Source organism: Umbelopsis ramanniana (genome assembly GCF_025399195.1).
Source record: "Umbelopsis ramanniana AG unplaced genomic scaffold K450scaffold_3, whole genome shotgun sequence".
NCBI classification, from domain to species: domain Eukaryota; kingdom Fungi; phylum Mucoromycota; class Umbelopsidomycetes; order Umbelopsidales; family Umbelopsidaceae; genus Umbelopsis; species Umbelopsis ramanniana.
In genome coordinates, this window is record NW_026252089.1 from 364,001 (window position 1) to 376,973 (window position 12,973).

A 12,973-nucleotide genomic window follows, 5' to 3' on the forward strand; every position below is an offset into this window, starting at 1 on the left:
TGGTGTTCAGAAACAGAATAATGATGAAAGGAAAGGAAGAACTGAAAAATATGCTAACAGGATATTGCGGGATTCGGCTCAATATGTACAATGAAGAAACCAGGATTCCAACATTAGCGACGAGGTGTAGTAAGGCATATAGATAGTAGTGTGCGAACGCCTTATCCAAAGTGGCGCGATAAAAGTTCCTATAACAAAATGTTCAATTAGTTCATAGTATAAATAAAAAGCAATCTCATTTTCTTTTACACTCACATATGTCATAAATATGATGGCGCTAGTGGGGGCGCTGCGAGCTACAGTGATGCCACATCCTTGGTAAAATCCACGAATGCCAGCACCCTGCCAAAGGCCTTTGACAACTTGGCCAAAACGTCGCTTTACGCCAGTGAGCTCTTCCTCGGTTTGCATATGACTTTTAACCACATCGAATGGGAAAAATGAAAAGTTATATGACATGCCGCCAATAGCACCAGCTGCCATGAGTTCTTGAGCCGACAAATCTTTCTTGTAGACGGGTTTCCCGGCTTGCTTTTCTCGATGATGCATAAACAGCATACAAACGTATTCATATGATCCAAACCAAAACGCTCCTCCACCACATTCACGAATGAAAGTAGCGAGATGTCCTCGGTAAAATCCAGCCAATCCATGTTGTTGGAAGGTGTGAGTGATGATGTGAATAGGACCTCGGAAATGGACTAATCCTTGAGCACCATGTTGTTGAACTTGAAGTTTGCATTTGATCAGTTCCACGGGAGTGAGTACAATAGAGGTAAAGGCTCCGGATATCGTGCCAGCTAAAATTAATTGGCTCAAGCTCAAAGGCTGTAAGTCTTCATCGATAGTGCCTTGTTCGGCATACTGCTTCCTTTGCTCAGGTGTAGCTGAAACATCTCGTATAATACGTTGTACTTGCTTATACCCTACAAATAGGGCAGCATTCTCTATCATAGATCCTACAAGCGGAGAAGACATGCCCTGACAAAGTAAAGCAATACGTAAACATACGAGTCGAAATTCCCAGGCAAAGCATTATGACAAGGTAAAATACAACATACTCTGTAGAGGTCTTTGATGCCATGTTGCTTGACAGTTTGCATGATGCAATCCAATGGACCAGAGTATTTGGGGTTACTAAGCGACTGCGTCTGCAGACGAACTTTCACGGTATCGAACGGGTATTCCACAAACTTTCCGACAAGTCCAGCTATCTGCTCAAAAAGTTACATAAGAGAGAAAAGATGGTCAATTTGCTGTTTGAAAGAAGTATAGTGGATCAGGGTAGGCAGAAAGTAGCTTACGGAGCCAAAGAGTAAGTCGTCGAGTTGTTTTCTCATATTGGACTTGGCCCCATGATCGGGTGCCAATCGATCCACTATTGCTTGTTGTTGGGACGAAGCTGTTTCCATTTGAAAAATTGAATAGGGACCTCAGGTCATTCCGGACAGAGAAAGTAATAGAAGGAGGTTTTTATAGGTGGAAGTTGCCCCAAGTAAGAAAGAAAGGAATAAAAAATAAAAACAAAAAGCAAAATCGGAAGCACCTGCTTGGCGGATGCGAAGCAGTCACTATGGGAACCTGACTCACTACCCAAAAAAAAATTATCGCATCTCGATATTGTCTCTTTTGACGAGTAATTCCCTCAACCGTTCCCTGGTTCGACATAATTGACGCACTCTCAACATGCTCCATAGTTCCTCCGGTGATATATCTTTTATGATGTCGGTGATAGTAATTTCTTCGATAGGGGGCGATGGCAGAGGGGTTTCTTCCGATAATTCATCCCAGCTCCATGTTTCACACCACTCAGTCCGCACTTGAGAAGCGCAATTCGGTAATGTGTATGTGATAGTGGTAAGCTTTGTAATGATCTCATTCAATTCTTGGATTGTATCATGTTCTTCTTTGTCTGACTTATTGTACCATGGAAACGCAATGTGTTGAAATAACTGGTGCCTCTGCCGGTCATCCCAGGCCGGTTTATCAGCCGGTTTTTCAAGTCGACGGTAAACACATGCTTGTGTGCAGTGGCCCACGTCTTTAGTTACAATTGGCTGCTTCATGCTTCCAATACCATAAAATTCAACTTGATATCCATACATATCTGCCGCTCGTTGACACCATGCATTAAATTCGCACCTGGTCCATTCGAATCGATGATCATCATGGCGGAATTTGGTGCCGTCAGTGCCATAGTTTAAATTAGGAAAGTTGATATTGTACTCAGCATTAGGTGTAGTTACTATGAACAAACGTGGTCGATAGATACCGAGGACGGTGGTCAACATTTTTTCCACATCGTCGAGTTCTAAATGTTCTATTACTTCGGAGCAGACAATCGCATCATAGTCGGCCAGCCGCTTATCTGCAACATCTACACTTCCTAGTACATGCCACTTCATTAAAATGACATACATTCATACCTTCCATGACATCGTAAGGATCTTACCTTTATATAGATAGATATCTAATGCTTTTTCTCGCAAATTATCGTAGTCCATTTTCATGGGCTCGCAGGCTTCTGCACACAATGCAAGAGCTTCACTAGAAATGTCTAGTCCAGCTAGTCGAACAATCTCATCAACGCAACCAACAGGCGAGGTCAAAACGGATAATAAGGCGCCTTCACCGCAACCATAATCCAGTACCTAATGGAGTGCATGTTAGCATCGAGCTTTACAGAGCAGGCATTTTGGAATCTGGTCATACCGATTTTACACAATGTTCACTTAATATTCTCAGCAAGAATGTCCGACGTTGTCTCCAAAGACTCGGATTGAATATTGGCTCGATCTTATCGCTTGTCATGGAGCCGCGACCGATCTAGGAAAAATACTAGAAGGTAGGGGCAAAAATGGAAAACTGGTGATCCTTGGCCGACCAAAGTGAAAAAAAAAAATTAAGTGCTTTAAGCAAGGTATTTAAGCAAAGAATTTTTTTAATGATGGAAATGCTTCAATTCCAGCTGTTCAATAGATAAAACATATTATCTGACGAATCCTTGGGCAATAAGAACACGATTAAATTTGTCCCATGCCGGGTTATGGTCCCGAACTCGGTCAATTTGAATTTCTGATGCGCGTGAATATGAGATATCCTTGAATATCTGTAAGAGTCTTTTCAAATGCTCATGTTGTTCAGCAGCGTTCTGTTGGATGGTCAAATCGTTGGCGCCGGGTATATCGTCGAGCAATACAGCACATATAACACTCATAATGCTAGCATGCCATAATTCCATGACGTTGTTAAAGTGAGTTAGTTGGTGGCCATAGCACTTTTCAAAAGTCAGAACCAGTAAATTGGCAGTCGATATGCAGTCCTCTGTTGCTTCCGAGAGGGTCTTATCATCATTGATGAGCCGAGCTTCTAGTATGCGTCGCTTATGGAAAGTTAACTCGGTAAACTGTTGGACTATTTGCAGCGAGTATTTCATTGTATTTCTTGTACTGTCAGGAAGATATTCTTGCCATTCCATGTCCGGAAAATCCAGTACAGGATTTATAGGAGAAGCGGTATTGTTATCACTCTCGTCCATTTTTGATTCTTTATCATGATGAACTCTGTACTTCCGCTCTTTGGCTATAAATCCCTGGTGAATACCATTGTGTTTCATAACATTCTGAATAAAGTGTACATAAAACGCAAGTGCCTCTGCAGTAGTTTTTTCTTCATCTGGAAGTGGCATTGGTAGCGCAATTTGGGTCTCTTGAAGAGCATTCTGTTTCAGGTCCATTCCAATTAATATCCTCCCTCTGCATACATTCTACATAAGTGTATATCCACTCACCAAATCGCCGTCTGTATAGCCAGTCCAATCCAGTATGTCGGAGAACAGCATCAGAGTCCACCACAGCCTGTGGCCAATCTCCAGTTCAACTGACTCCTCTGACTGTTGCTGCGATATATTGTAGCCTCGTTGTATTGCCATACGTGTTGCTAACGAGTGATAGTGCAAACTGCGGCTTTTAGATTTGTCAAGACAATATATAGAGAGATAGTGTAAGGCAACAATGGTCCAAACTTCTATGCCATCATCTAGGCAGATGTCAGCAAGAATTCTTCGAGCCACAACGTAGAATGCTTGACCAGATCGAACGTATTCGCTCACACCAGCCCATGGGTATTCGCCTTCGTGGAATCCCAAAGCGTGCGACGCATTGTAGGCACAGATAGCTAAAATCAAAAGCCGAAATGAGAGGGTGTGTTCTGCTGGATTAGCGAGTTTTGCCATAAATGTCGGTTTGTGAAAGCAAGGTGCCCATGGGTAAAAACAGTTGAAGAAATTGTGTAGACATATCATTACATAGTTGCTGGAGTCGTTCTCTGTCGCCGACGGATATGTATTATCCATATCATCTTGCGTCTCGCTATACACATTGAGAAACCTTTTGACGATTCCTTCGTCCTGAGTGCGCCAGCGCAGTGCAGGATGTATTTGCGCTTGATTTATGGCTTCCATAAACAGAGGTTCATCGATTCCCAGGACTTGGGCGCTATGGCTCATCCCTTTGAGCAAATCGGCAATAGTAAAAGCAGAGGTATCGATGGCGATACCTTCTGCGTTTACTTTAATGTCCCATCTATAACAAGGATCTGAACTAGTTGATATAGTGTGCTGAAGCGAGTGTAGATCTTGCTGTAGATCTTGCTGTAATACTGTATTGGTGCCATCGACCTGAAGCATCGGTATAGAAGATATCTGCTGCGTTGAATGACTGCTTAAAACGTTCATTTTGGCCTGTAAGTCGTTCAATTGCATTTGTAATTTTTCAAGTGTACATGATTTGATAGTTTCCTCTGCTTGATCCTTTGGTAGTTCACTATATACACTATTGAAAGGGTTAGTCTCCGTCTTTTCGAACTGACTTTTAGGATCGGGTCGATTTGAATTCAGTTACCATTTGCTTTTGGACATGTGGCAGCGCAGACATAATGGGAATACTCGGTCGCATCTCTTTTTTAAACTATGGCAACGCTGGCACGCTCTTGGCGCCAGTGGAGGTGTATGCGTTTCGAGCATACCGCTGCTTTCTCGAAAATTTCAATGAAGCAGTGTGAAAATGCTGGAAATACAGGGTCAGCCAATCAGCATACACCAACCTGCAACTTGAGAAATCTTCTCAAAATACGTGCCTAATCATGATATCGAGACGTTAACAGAGTACATATATCTTCCTACTATGACATTCAATCAAGGAAGTCAAATAATTTTTGACTGAAATATCTGCTTAACTTCAGCTTCACACATTATTAACATCCGGCGGCTGAAACATGTCCCAACGCTCAACGTTCAGTGGTTGCACTTTAAAAATTTGAGCACATTTCCATTTTTTTTTAATTATATAGCGTACTTCTCCTCACCGTACAATGGTATCTATGGTATCTTCATCTTTGAGTTCATAAGGAATTCCGTTCTCTTTCAAATACTCGTCACTCCAGAACTTGGTAAGATGTCTCTGGCCAGAGTCATTCAAAAGCGTGACAATGACATGACCAGGTCCAAGTTTGCGTGCTGCACGTACAGCTCCAACGCAATTAACAGCTGAACTACTGCCAACAAAGAGACCTGAAATTGATGGCATGAGATACCGATATTATTCACTTATTTTGGAAAAGCATAACTCACCATCCTCTCTCACAAGGTAACGGGCCATCTTTACCGCCTCTTCATCTGTGGCCCTAAACGCATCATCTATGTGTACTCTTCCAATGTCAAAATTCTGAGTAAGTCGATTGATTCCAATCCCTTCTACTACAGTGTCCACTTGATGGCGCCGACGTGTGCCTTCAGCTTCTGTAGGCGAGTACATAATGCCATGCTTGACTTTATGGTAGAGACCAGATCCTTGCGGATCAACGAGAAACACTTTGAGACCTGGTAAAAGAGATTTGAGGTAGGTAGAAATACCGGATAGCGTGCCTCCAGTGCCTGCGCCAAGGACAATAGCATCTACTTTACCACCGGTTTGACGATAAATTTCTGGACCGGTAGTTTGGTAGTGAATCTGGAAATTGGCTCTATTCTCAAATTGATCGGCGAAATATCCTTGCGCTTCCTTGGATGCTTCGCCATCTTTACTAAACTCTTCCGCTCTTGTACGGGCAAGATTAACAAATTGCCGCTTGTCAATAATGCTGACCGGTCGAACCTTCTCTACTGTTGCTCCTAATTTTTCCAATAGCTGATATTTTTCTTTTGCTTGATCATCTGGCATGACAATCCATGCATTGTAACCCTTTGCACGAGCAATCATGGCAATTGAGATACCAGTCGATCCAACAGTACCTTCAAACACGGTGCTTCCGTTATCGGGCCGTAATAGGCCTTGTTCTTCTGCCGTCTTGATGATATTTAATGCAACTCTATCCTTTGCGCTCCCACCCGGGTTTAAAAACTAAAGCGTTTGTTAGCTCATATGAAGCAATCATAATTGGCGATAGAACTACATAATCCGAAATCAAATGTGTCAAAATACCTCTGCTTTTCCCTATAATTCCAAGAAGTCAGCAATTGATTTACAATAACGGTGCCAGCATGAATGGATTTCATACTCACCAATATGGTACATCCTGTCGCTTCAGACAGGCTCCTTATTTTCATCAGCGGCGTGTTGCCAATAAGACCGTCCACGCCGTCAACAATTTCCATGCCTCTGATATTACCAGGTGGGCATAAATGGTTAGAATCAAGGGAATCACGACGATGTCGAGGACTATGCTTTTTAGACGAGGAGAGGTTGAGATACAGGGTGATGGAGGAAGCTGTGACGAGTGATCCTAATAGAACACCCCATAGCAGTTGGTGATTGTCATTATGCGTTGACATGACCACAACCTGAAGAAAAGTGTTGCTAAGCGACAAAGCAAGTCACATCTTCTTCAGCTTTGACGACAAAGTCCGAATACGGCATCCGCTGTGTGGGTCATCAAAACGTGTGGAGTTTGATGTTGCTGAACCGCACTACCAAAAGCCAGTAAATAATACATAGCAAATGGACGTTATTAATAAAACAAGCTGATTTTTTCTGATGAAGTGATCTCGTGGGTAACAAAGCGTAGGTAGACAGGCTTACTACTGACCGATGAATGACGAGACCACGGTTTTGTACCAGTTTTTTAAAAGGGCCCTTCAAAAAACGTGATTTGTGCATGAAATACACTTGTCCTTTTGCCCCGCTTAGCATCTTCTTTTACTTTTACAATTCATTAACACAACTCTAACAACCGTGTAATGCCTGATCTGTCAGATTTTGAAGCTGGCGACGCGCTAGAAGAAATTAGCCGCAAATTCGCAAACGTATCCCTCGAAGCTGCTTACCATCGCGGTGAAACTGTCGAACGATCCCAGGTATGCAGAGTTCCAGGTCATAGTCACAATGGCCTCAAACATATTATATCTGCTACACCTCATCTCACTAACACCTGATATCAACGTCTCACCTCCCTTCTTTTCCATTTTCTCACCACTTGATTATCATAACAGCTTCCAACGTTACAAAGGTTGCTATGGTCTAACGACATAGACGCTTCATATCATGCAATATTGATGATTAGAAGATACCTTTCTCAAGGTAAGAACTCCGTTGCGCACTTTCCAATCAGGAACCACCACGGAATGTAGTGAACTAAAATATATCTGTATGTAGATAACAACGAGAGCCGCATCACAGACATTTTGTCGCTTAATATTTTAGAGCGAGTTAAAACATTATTGGAAGCTTCTAGTGCTCCACAGCTACAGGTTAGCACCTTACTTCATTCTTTTCATTTAACTGCGGGCATGACAATAATGTTTCACTCAACTCACACTTTTTATTTTGTAGTATGAATCCGCGTGGGTGATCACAAACATAGCTGTAAGACATTTGCATTTATTATGGAAAAAATATCGCCGACGTGAAGAGATCCACATACTCACGCTATCATTTTGTTTTGACCAAAATGCAGGCCGGCAATTCAACACAGACGATGGCTGTTGTGGAAGCTGACTATATTAAAGTGCTAATGGACTGCCTTTGCTCCGATGGTAACATTGATTTTAAAGCTCAGGTATGGCAAATTCCTACATTCCCGCGGTTCTCCCTTTTTCAGTATGATGACTCAATAACTGACACTTGACCACCAGATATCTTGGGCGTTATCAAATATTGCAGGTGAATCTGCTCCATTACGAGAACGGTTACTTCACCAAAATGCTATGAATGCTGTCATTCAAGTTTTAAAATCGCTTTATGAACAAATCTTGCAAGTCAGCTCTTCTGAATATACAACCGACCATATGAAGGTCATTCGAGAGAAGGGTGCACATGCCGACGTGAGGGTACTTACTTGGACTATATCAAATATGTGTAGAGGTGGATTTAAGACGAAGGAACTTTGGCAATTGGTAGGTTCATAGCGACAAGGACAAACACCGGATATGCATTTTCTAACGTGGTACTTCTATGAACAGTATATACCCGCTTTTGAAATACTTTCTGAAATGACTTTATTGGATGATCCAGAAATTTGCACGGATGCATGGTAAAGTATATGAAAGATGAACGGATAGGTTTTTTGGGGATCGGTATACTAACTAAATGAATTATAATATTAGCTGGGGATTATCACGTATATTGAGCAATATGCACAAAGTTGATCCATTCCTACGAGCTCTACATATCCACGATGGCCTCTGTCCAAGACTTGTTAAGCTACTGGAGTAAGTACATCCTCACCTTAGCCTGACCATACCGCAATGAATTCTCATTTTATCCTCTTTCTTTGACTCATCAGTAGTGACAATGTTCTTCTTCAGACACCGGTGCTCAGAACCGTCATCAATATTGCTTCTGGCCCGAATGAGCATATTTCATGTTTGTTGAAGGGTCAGCCTCTGGAAGTTCTATTGCAATACCTTTCACCCTCTGTCTTATCGCATTTCCGCCGAGACGCTCTTCTAACAATTGCTAACATAGCAGCTGGAAGTGAAAATCATGTCAGACAAGTTTTGGAGACTCCAGGAATTATGGAGATGGTGGAAACCTATACGAGGATACCCGACACTGATACAGATATTCTGCCCTACGCCTCCAAACAAAAGTCCACCCATCAGGATATCGAAGAGGAATGGAAAATTACACAGGAAGCCGTCTGGATTATCTGTAACGTTACCAGCTTGGGAAGTATTGAAAGCATCTGGTACGTAGGATATCTTCAAGTCTTCCGTTTTTATGTCATCCCATACTAACCTATCAATATATAGCAATATGTTAGACGCACACCCACAAATACCAAAGCGACTTTCACGAATCCTTCTATACCAAAGCACACCTATGCCGGCAATTCTCAAAGTACTGGATGCCATGATCAATATCCTTAGCCGAACCAGTGAGCTATTCAATGTCAATCCTCCATTATCTTCACAGCCAAAGAACCCTTATTACGATGAGTTTGTTCAACTTGGTATAATGAGACGCATTCAATCCATGAAGAATGAATATCCTGGAGTAAATTCGCTACAAGAGCGATTAGATTTATACACCACTGCAGCAAATAACTGCAATGCCCAGCAACCAACCTATACCCTGGTTGCTGGTTCCGCTGAAGCTTTCGGCCTTCCCACACGCAAAGTTCTAACTACTGGTGCTAATGTTCGTCGAGTGGTTCGCGGAACGGAAGATGGCGATGTTCGATGGGTAGAGGATGCTGTTGGTAAACTTTGCATTCTCGAAGGCAGCTAGATAGTTACCTGCTGCTTGTTTCTTTCTTTTCTACTTTTTTTGTGGTTCGAACCTTCTGTTGAATCACAGCTCATTACACGTGATCTATTGCAAGCCGTTCTTGCAGTCCAGATTTTTTTTTCTGAAGTTCGAACCATCAATCCATGTACCATCTTCAGTAAAGTATTAAAAATCTAATTGACAATGTCCAAAGCTCCCTCCTTGTTCCAGCGATTTAGCTATGTATATAAAACTTCGCGCTTTCCCTGGAAAAAGCATGTATTGATTGGCCATGACCTTTCTGGGAATGAGTATTGGCAGGCTCCCAACCCAAATCAACCCAGTAAGTGCGAGTTCACTATTCAATGCTATGATAACAGCGGATGATTAATTAACCATGGTGTGGATATCTGTAGATGGACGACCGAAACGATGGGTAAAGATGCTGGAGAAGCAACGGGAAAGCGATTTCACTCAGGACAAGCTACCTGGTACAATACAATTAAAAATCGATAGCATAGATATATAACGCATGCATACTAACATGTCATTATAGTGCAATGGCAAGCTTGGTTACGGCATACACGACCAACTACACCCACTATCCAAGAGATCATAGCAGCCGACCAAAGAAGATTGATGATCCAGGAACGGGCGAGGCAATTGGATGAGGAATGGGCAAGGGTAGGGAGACGAGCTTCACCTCTTGCAACACCTATGAGGTATATTTCGCTAACACGTGGATTACTTCAATAGCGCAAATTAGAGCTGGAAGAACAGGAGGCATTACTTATTGAGGGTACGCAGTATTTGAATGTATTCCCGTAGACCCTTCATTTAATTTAACCTCCTCTTTTCTCCAATATCTTTCCTGCAGGCAACAGACCACCCGCACCCAAGAGAGAACAACAGGATTTTGTTCCAGGATCATGGTCACCTGAAGCACGAGAACGGTAGACATTTGAGAGTATATGCGTTATAGCATAAGATGTAGCATAAGATCGATTAAAAATAAATTACTATTAAAAGTAGCAATCAATTAAACCACATTGCCCTTCAACTTCTCATTTTCCTGCTCTAGCGCCTCCCTTTTGGCACACTCCTGTTCCAAGAGCTGTTCCAGTTCTTGTCGGCGCTGTCGTTCCTTGTTGAGTTGTGCAGTGACGTTGTCAACAGACGACGTTTCACTAATGGACACACCCATGGCAACGGCCTCCATAATTTTAATGATACGCCAGAGACGGAAGACAATAAGCAACCTGAGACGGAAAATAGATTAACATCATTGTTATGAAAAAAATGTCTTGGCCATAGCATAAATGTGTATCATACCCTGCGACTTCGCGTTCTTTGCCCTTTAGTATGATCTCCAAGATAAAGGTCGTTATCACGACTGTTGGTTCACCCCAGCGTTAAATATTAGAAAGGATTGACGGACATGCTTCGCTCCGATGAAAATCACTTACCTGCGGCGTCCAGATTATGCATTATCCAGTGCGGAGAGCCAGGCGAATAATAGGATGGCCCGAAAGCGACCATGGTCAACAAGACTTCGACCAAGAACAAGCAGGTGATGCCTGTGCTGACCCACTCAGCGGTCACAACCGCCCAGTGATCCGCTAGCCCTGAGTTGTAAAGCAAGATCGATTCCACAGGCTCTCTTGAGCATTCTTCGAAGAAAGTAATTACAATCTCAAGGAGGACACAAAGGGAATCAACGATGGTAAGCCAGAGAATAGTCCAGTGAATTGAACTGCATTCCAACTTTTCTCCGAGATCTACACGCCATTGAGCACGAGTGTTTTGTACAGTCTCCTCTCCCACCTGCTGGTTGTCGTCAGTAGGCTCTGCAGGAATGCTGCCGTAGGATGTCATAGCTGTGCAAGATGATTTTGGTCATCTGGTCCACGTGGGGGGATAAAGTTTCTCCATCAACTGGCGGCGATGATTATGCAGTGACAGCAGCGCCACCTGTTCAAAAATGTTATCCCATTTTCTTTTTCTCTTTGTTCAAAAAACTGCGTTGATGGTTTCAGAGCCTAAAACCCATGAAACAATCTGAATGTATTTCCCACTATAAAAAAAATCACAATGCGCCTCCGCTGTTCTCTCACTGACTCTCCACAATGAAATCATTCTTCATAGCGCTCTTGGCCATATCAAGTTTGCTGCTCCGTAATGGCGCCATTGCCTATGCAGAACTACGAACAGGCGTGGTGAACCCGGACAAAAGCGAGAAGCCGTTTGTCGTTCGCAAAGGTCGACCATTCAACGATTATGACGATAGCAACAGTGCTTTGCGTAAGCTGTACAATGACCACGAATCCCAGTCGAAGGCTGATCAGGCTTATAAAAGCTGGTCCATTCCTGTTGGCAATGACGACAGCAATAGTGGCACCACGAAGCGTGATAAACTTCTCCATATACGTGGCTTGAAGGATGTACGGGATGAGCCGGCAGCTAATCAGCCTGCTCAGCAGCAGCTGAATACGTCCGATGGCCAACTGTCGGTTTGGCAAGTAATTGAAAACAATACAGAGTTGACCAACTTGAAAGGCATGATGGAAGAAACGTTCTACCCCGCTATTCTTGAAACAAAGTCTGCCATCAACTATACTGTAAGTATATCATTTGCTTGGAAAGTTAGAAATCACCGTGCATTAACGGATATACCACTAAAAAGGTTTTTGCCGTGGTCGACTCGGCCTGGGTCAATATTCCCAATGAGCTACAAAATGCTATGGAAGGACCGTTGGAGCGAGTGCTAAAGAATTCCATTATACAATATCACATTGTACCCAACGCCACCATTACCACCAATGACACCCTTGCCAATGGGTCTGAAAGCTATGAAACACTATCAGGCTTTGCCGTATCAATATCCAATCATGCAGGAACCATGAAAGTGAACGGGGTTGCAATGAACTCCAGCGATCTATTTGCTACAAACGGGGTTGTTCATCTGATTAATACCGTACTGCTGCCATCTCAAAATTCGGTTGTATCCAATCGCGATAACTAGAAATATGCATTTGCCTTTAAATGGAGCTTGGTAGTTTGCTCAATGAAAGTATGTAGAAGTAAATTGGATAATATCAGACTTGCTTTCATTCAATAAATAGGTGCTCAGATACCTTTGGATGATACATGCATCGGTTTCATGACTGGTCATTCTGTTCAAGTGATGGTCAACTGTCTCTCGAATAGTTTGTTGGAGCGGAAAAAGAGGGCCAATTAAGGTTTATTCTCCCCATTATCAGCGTTGCAAT

The 12,973-nt window shown here is 42.7% G+C and overlaps 8 protein-coding genes across 8 annotated transcripts; 3 read left to right on the forward strand and 5 right to left on the reverse strand.

Annotated features, from left to right (window-relative positions):
* Positions 1-5: 5 nt before the first annotated feature.
* On the reverse strand, positions 6-1,508 carry K450DRAFT_220554 (uncharacterized protein). Its single transcript, XM_051585572.1, has 4 exons — positions 1,305-1,508; positions 1,062-1,214; positions 256-981; positions 6-188 (listed from the first exon to the last, which is right to left on the reverse strand). Exons 1-4 carry the CDS (start codon positions 1,410-1,412, stop codon positions 162-164), a joined length of 1,014 nt encoding a protein of 337 aa, XP_051448915.1. The 5' UTR covers positions 1,413-1,508; the 3' UTR covers positions 6-161.
* Positions 1,401-2,882, reverse strand: K450DRAFT_220555 (uncharacterized protein). Its single transcript, XM_051585573.1, has 3 exons — positions 2,713-2,882; positions 2,453-2,651; positions 1,401-2,386 (listed from the first exon to the last, which is right to left on the reverse strand). The coding sequence occupies exons 1-3, from the start codon at positions 2,809-2,811 to the stop codon at positions 1,605-1,607; spliced, it is 1,080 nt and encodes a 359-aa protein (XP_051448916.1). The 5' UTR covers positions 2,812-2,882; the 3' UTR covers positions 1,401-1,604.
* Positions 2,750-5,182, reverse strand: K450DRAFT_220562 (uncharacterized protein). Its single transcript, XM_051585574.1, has 4 exons — positions 5,104-5,182; positions 4,902-5,034; positions 3,791-4,832; positions 2,750-3,721 (listed from the first exon to the last, which is right to left on the reverse strand). The coding sequence occupies exons 2-4, from the start codon at positions 5,021-5,023 to the stop codon at positions 2,990-2,992; spliced, it is 1,896 nt and encodes a 631-aa protein (XP_051448917.1). The 5' UTR covers positions 5,024-5,034; positions 5,104-5,182; the 3' UTR covers positions 2,750-2,989.
* An 85-nt stretch (positions 5,183-5,267) lies between these two features.
* On the reverse strand, positions 5,268-6,944 carry K450DRAFT_220567 (uncharacterized protein). Its single transcript, XM_051585575.1, has 4 exons — positions 6,560-6,944; positions 6,480-6,491; positions 5,630-6,398; positions 5,268-5,569 (listed from the first exon to the last, which is right to left on the reverse strand). Exons 1-4 carry the CDS (start codon positions 6,827-6,829, stop codon positions 5,361-5,363), a joined length of 1,260 nt encoding a protein of 419 aa, XP_051448918.1. The 5' UTR covers positions 6,830-6,944; the 3' UTR covers positions 5,268-5,360.
* A 496-nt stretch (positions 6,945-7,440) lies between these two features.
* Positions 7,441-9,817, forward strand: K450DRAFT_220573 (uncharacterized protein). Its single transcript, XM_051585576.1, has 9 exons — positions 7,441-7,574; positions 7,650-7,744; positions 7,827-7,859; positions 7,951-8,052; positions 8,129-8,389; positions 8,456-8,526; positions 8,600-8,704; positions 8,779-9,183; positions 9,248-9,817. The coding sequence occupies exons 1-9, from the start codon at positions 7,550-7,552 to the stop codon at positions 9,723-9,725; spliced, it is 1,575 nt and encodes a 524-aa protein (XP_051448919.1). The 5' UTR covers positions 7,441-7,549; the 3' UTR covers positions 9,726-9,817.
* Positions 9,630-10,721, forward strand: K450DRAFT_220579 (uncharacterized protein). The gene is made up of 5 exons (XM_051585577.1): positions 9,630-10,047; positions 10,121-10,195; positions 10,261-10,388; positions 10,461-10,503; positions 10,582-10,721. The coding sequence occupies exons 1-5, from the start codon at positions 9,909-9,911 to the stop codon at positions 10,659-10,661; spliced, it is 465 nt and encodes a 154-aa protein (XP_051448920.1). The 5' UTR covers positions 9,630-9,908; the 3' UTR covers positions 10,662-10,721.
* On the reverse strand, positions 10,455-11,704 carry K450DRAFT_220585 (uncharacterized protein). Its single transcript, XM_051585578.1, has 4 exons — positions 11,171-11,704; positions 11,037-11,097; positions 10,571-10,963; positions 10,455-10,503 (listed from the first exon to the last, which is right to left on the reverse strand). The coding sequence occupies exons 1-3, from the start codon at positions 11,577-11,579 to the stop codon at positions 10,744-10,746; spliced, it is 690 nt and encodes a 229-aa protein (XP_051448921.1). The 5' UTR covers positions 11,580-11,704; the 3' UTR covers positions 10,455-10,503; positions 10,571-10,743.
* Positions 11,705-11,747: 43 nt separating this feature from the next.
* On the forward strand, positions 11,748-12,852 carry K450DRAFT_220590 (uncharacterized protein). The gene is made up of 3 exons (XM_051585579.1): positions 11,748-11,768; positions 11,850-12,322; positions 12,388-12,852. Exons 1-3 carry the CDS (start codon positions 11,753-11,755, stop codon positions 12,724-12,726), a joined length of 828 nt encoding a protein of 275 aa, XP_051448922.1. The 5' UTR covers positions 11,748-11,752; the 3' UTR covers positions 12,727-12,852.
* Positions 12,853-12,973: the final 121 nt, after the last annotated feature.

Coding starts and splice junctions, on each gene's coding strand:
- K450DRAFT_220554 (XM_051585572.1), bottom strand. CDS start 1,412: ATGGAAACAGCTTCGTCCCAACAACAAGCAATAGTGGATCGATTGGCA. Junction 1,215..1,304: donor ACGACTTACTCTTTGGCTCC/GTAAGCTACTTT, acceptor CTTTTTGAGCAG/ATAGCTGGACTTGTCGGAAA. Junction 982..1,061: donor GCATCAAAGACCTCTACAGA/GTATGTTGTATT, acceptor TTACTTTGTCAG/GGCATGTCTTCTCCGCTTGT.
- K450DRAFT_220555 (XM_051585573.1), bottom strand. CDS start 2,811: ATGACAAGCGATAAGATCGAGCCAATATTCAATCCGAGTCTTTGGAGA. Junction 2,652..2,712: donor GTGAACATTGTGTAAAATCG/GTATGACCAGAT, acceptor GCACTCCATTAG/GTACTGGATTATGGTTGCGG. Junction 2,387..2,452: donor AGATATCTATCTATATAAAG/GTAAGATCCTTA, acceptor GGCATGTACTAG/GAAGTGTAGATGTTGCAGAT.
- K450DRAFT_220562 (XM_051585574.1), bottom strand. CDS start 5,023: ATGCTCGAAACGCATACACCTCCACTGGCGCCAAGAGCGTGCCAGCGT. Junction 4,833..4,901: donor CACATGTCCAAAAGCAAATG/GTAACTGAATTC, acceptor CCCTTTCAATAG/TGTATATAGTGAACTACCAA. Junction 3,722..3,790: donor GCTATACAGACGGCGATTTG/GTGAGTGGATAT, acceptor GACCTGAAACAG/AATGCTCTTCAAGAGACCCA.
- K450DRAFT_220567 (XM_051585575.1), bottom strand. CDS start 6,829: ATGTCAACGCATAATGACAATCACCAACTGCTATGGGGTGTTCTATTA. Junction 5,570..5,629: donor TTACCTTGTGAGAGAGGATG/GTGAGTTATGCT, acceptor CATCAATTTCAG/GTCTCTTTGTTGGCAGTAGT.
- K450DRAFT_220573 (XM_051585576.1), top strand. CDS start 7,550: ATGATTAGAAGATACCTTTCTCAAG. Junction 7,745..7,826: donor CTAGTGCTCCACAGCTACAG/GTTAGCACCTTA, acceptor TTTATTTTGTAG/TATGAATCCGCGTGGGTGAT. Junction 7,860..7,950: donor GGGTGATCACAAACATAGCT/GTAAGACATTTG, acceptor ACCAAAATGCAG/GCCGGCAATTCAACACAGAC.
- K450DRAFT_220579 (XM_051585577.1), top strand. CDS start 9,909: ATGTCCAAAGCTCCCTCCTTGTTCCAGCGATTTAGCTATGTATATAAA. Junction 10,048..10,120: donor TCCCAACCCAAATCAACCCA/GTAAGTGCGAGT, acceptor GGATATCTGTAG/ATGGACGACCGAAACGATGG. Junction 10,389..10,460: donor TGGATGAGGAATGGGCAAGG/GTAGGGAGACGA, acceptor TTACTTCAATAG/CGCAAATTAGAGCTGGAAGA.
- K450DRAFT_220585 (XM_051585578.1), bottom strand. CDS start 11,579: ATGACATCCTACGGCAGCATTCCTGCAGAGCCTACTGACGACAACCAG. Junction 11,098..11,170: donor GCATAATCTGGACGCCGCAG/GTAAGTGATTTT, acceptor GTGAACCAACAG/TCGTGATAACGACCTTTATC. Junction 10,964..11,036: donor AAAGAACGCGAAGTCGCAGG/GTATGATACACA, acceptor TTTCCGTCTCAG/GTTGCTTATTGTCTTCCGTC.
- K450DRAFT_220590 (XM_051585579.1), top strand. Junction 12,323..12,387: donor AGTCTGCCATCAACTATACT/GTAAGTATATCA, acceptor ACCACTAAAAAG/GTTTTTGCCGTGGTCGACTC.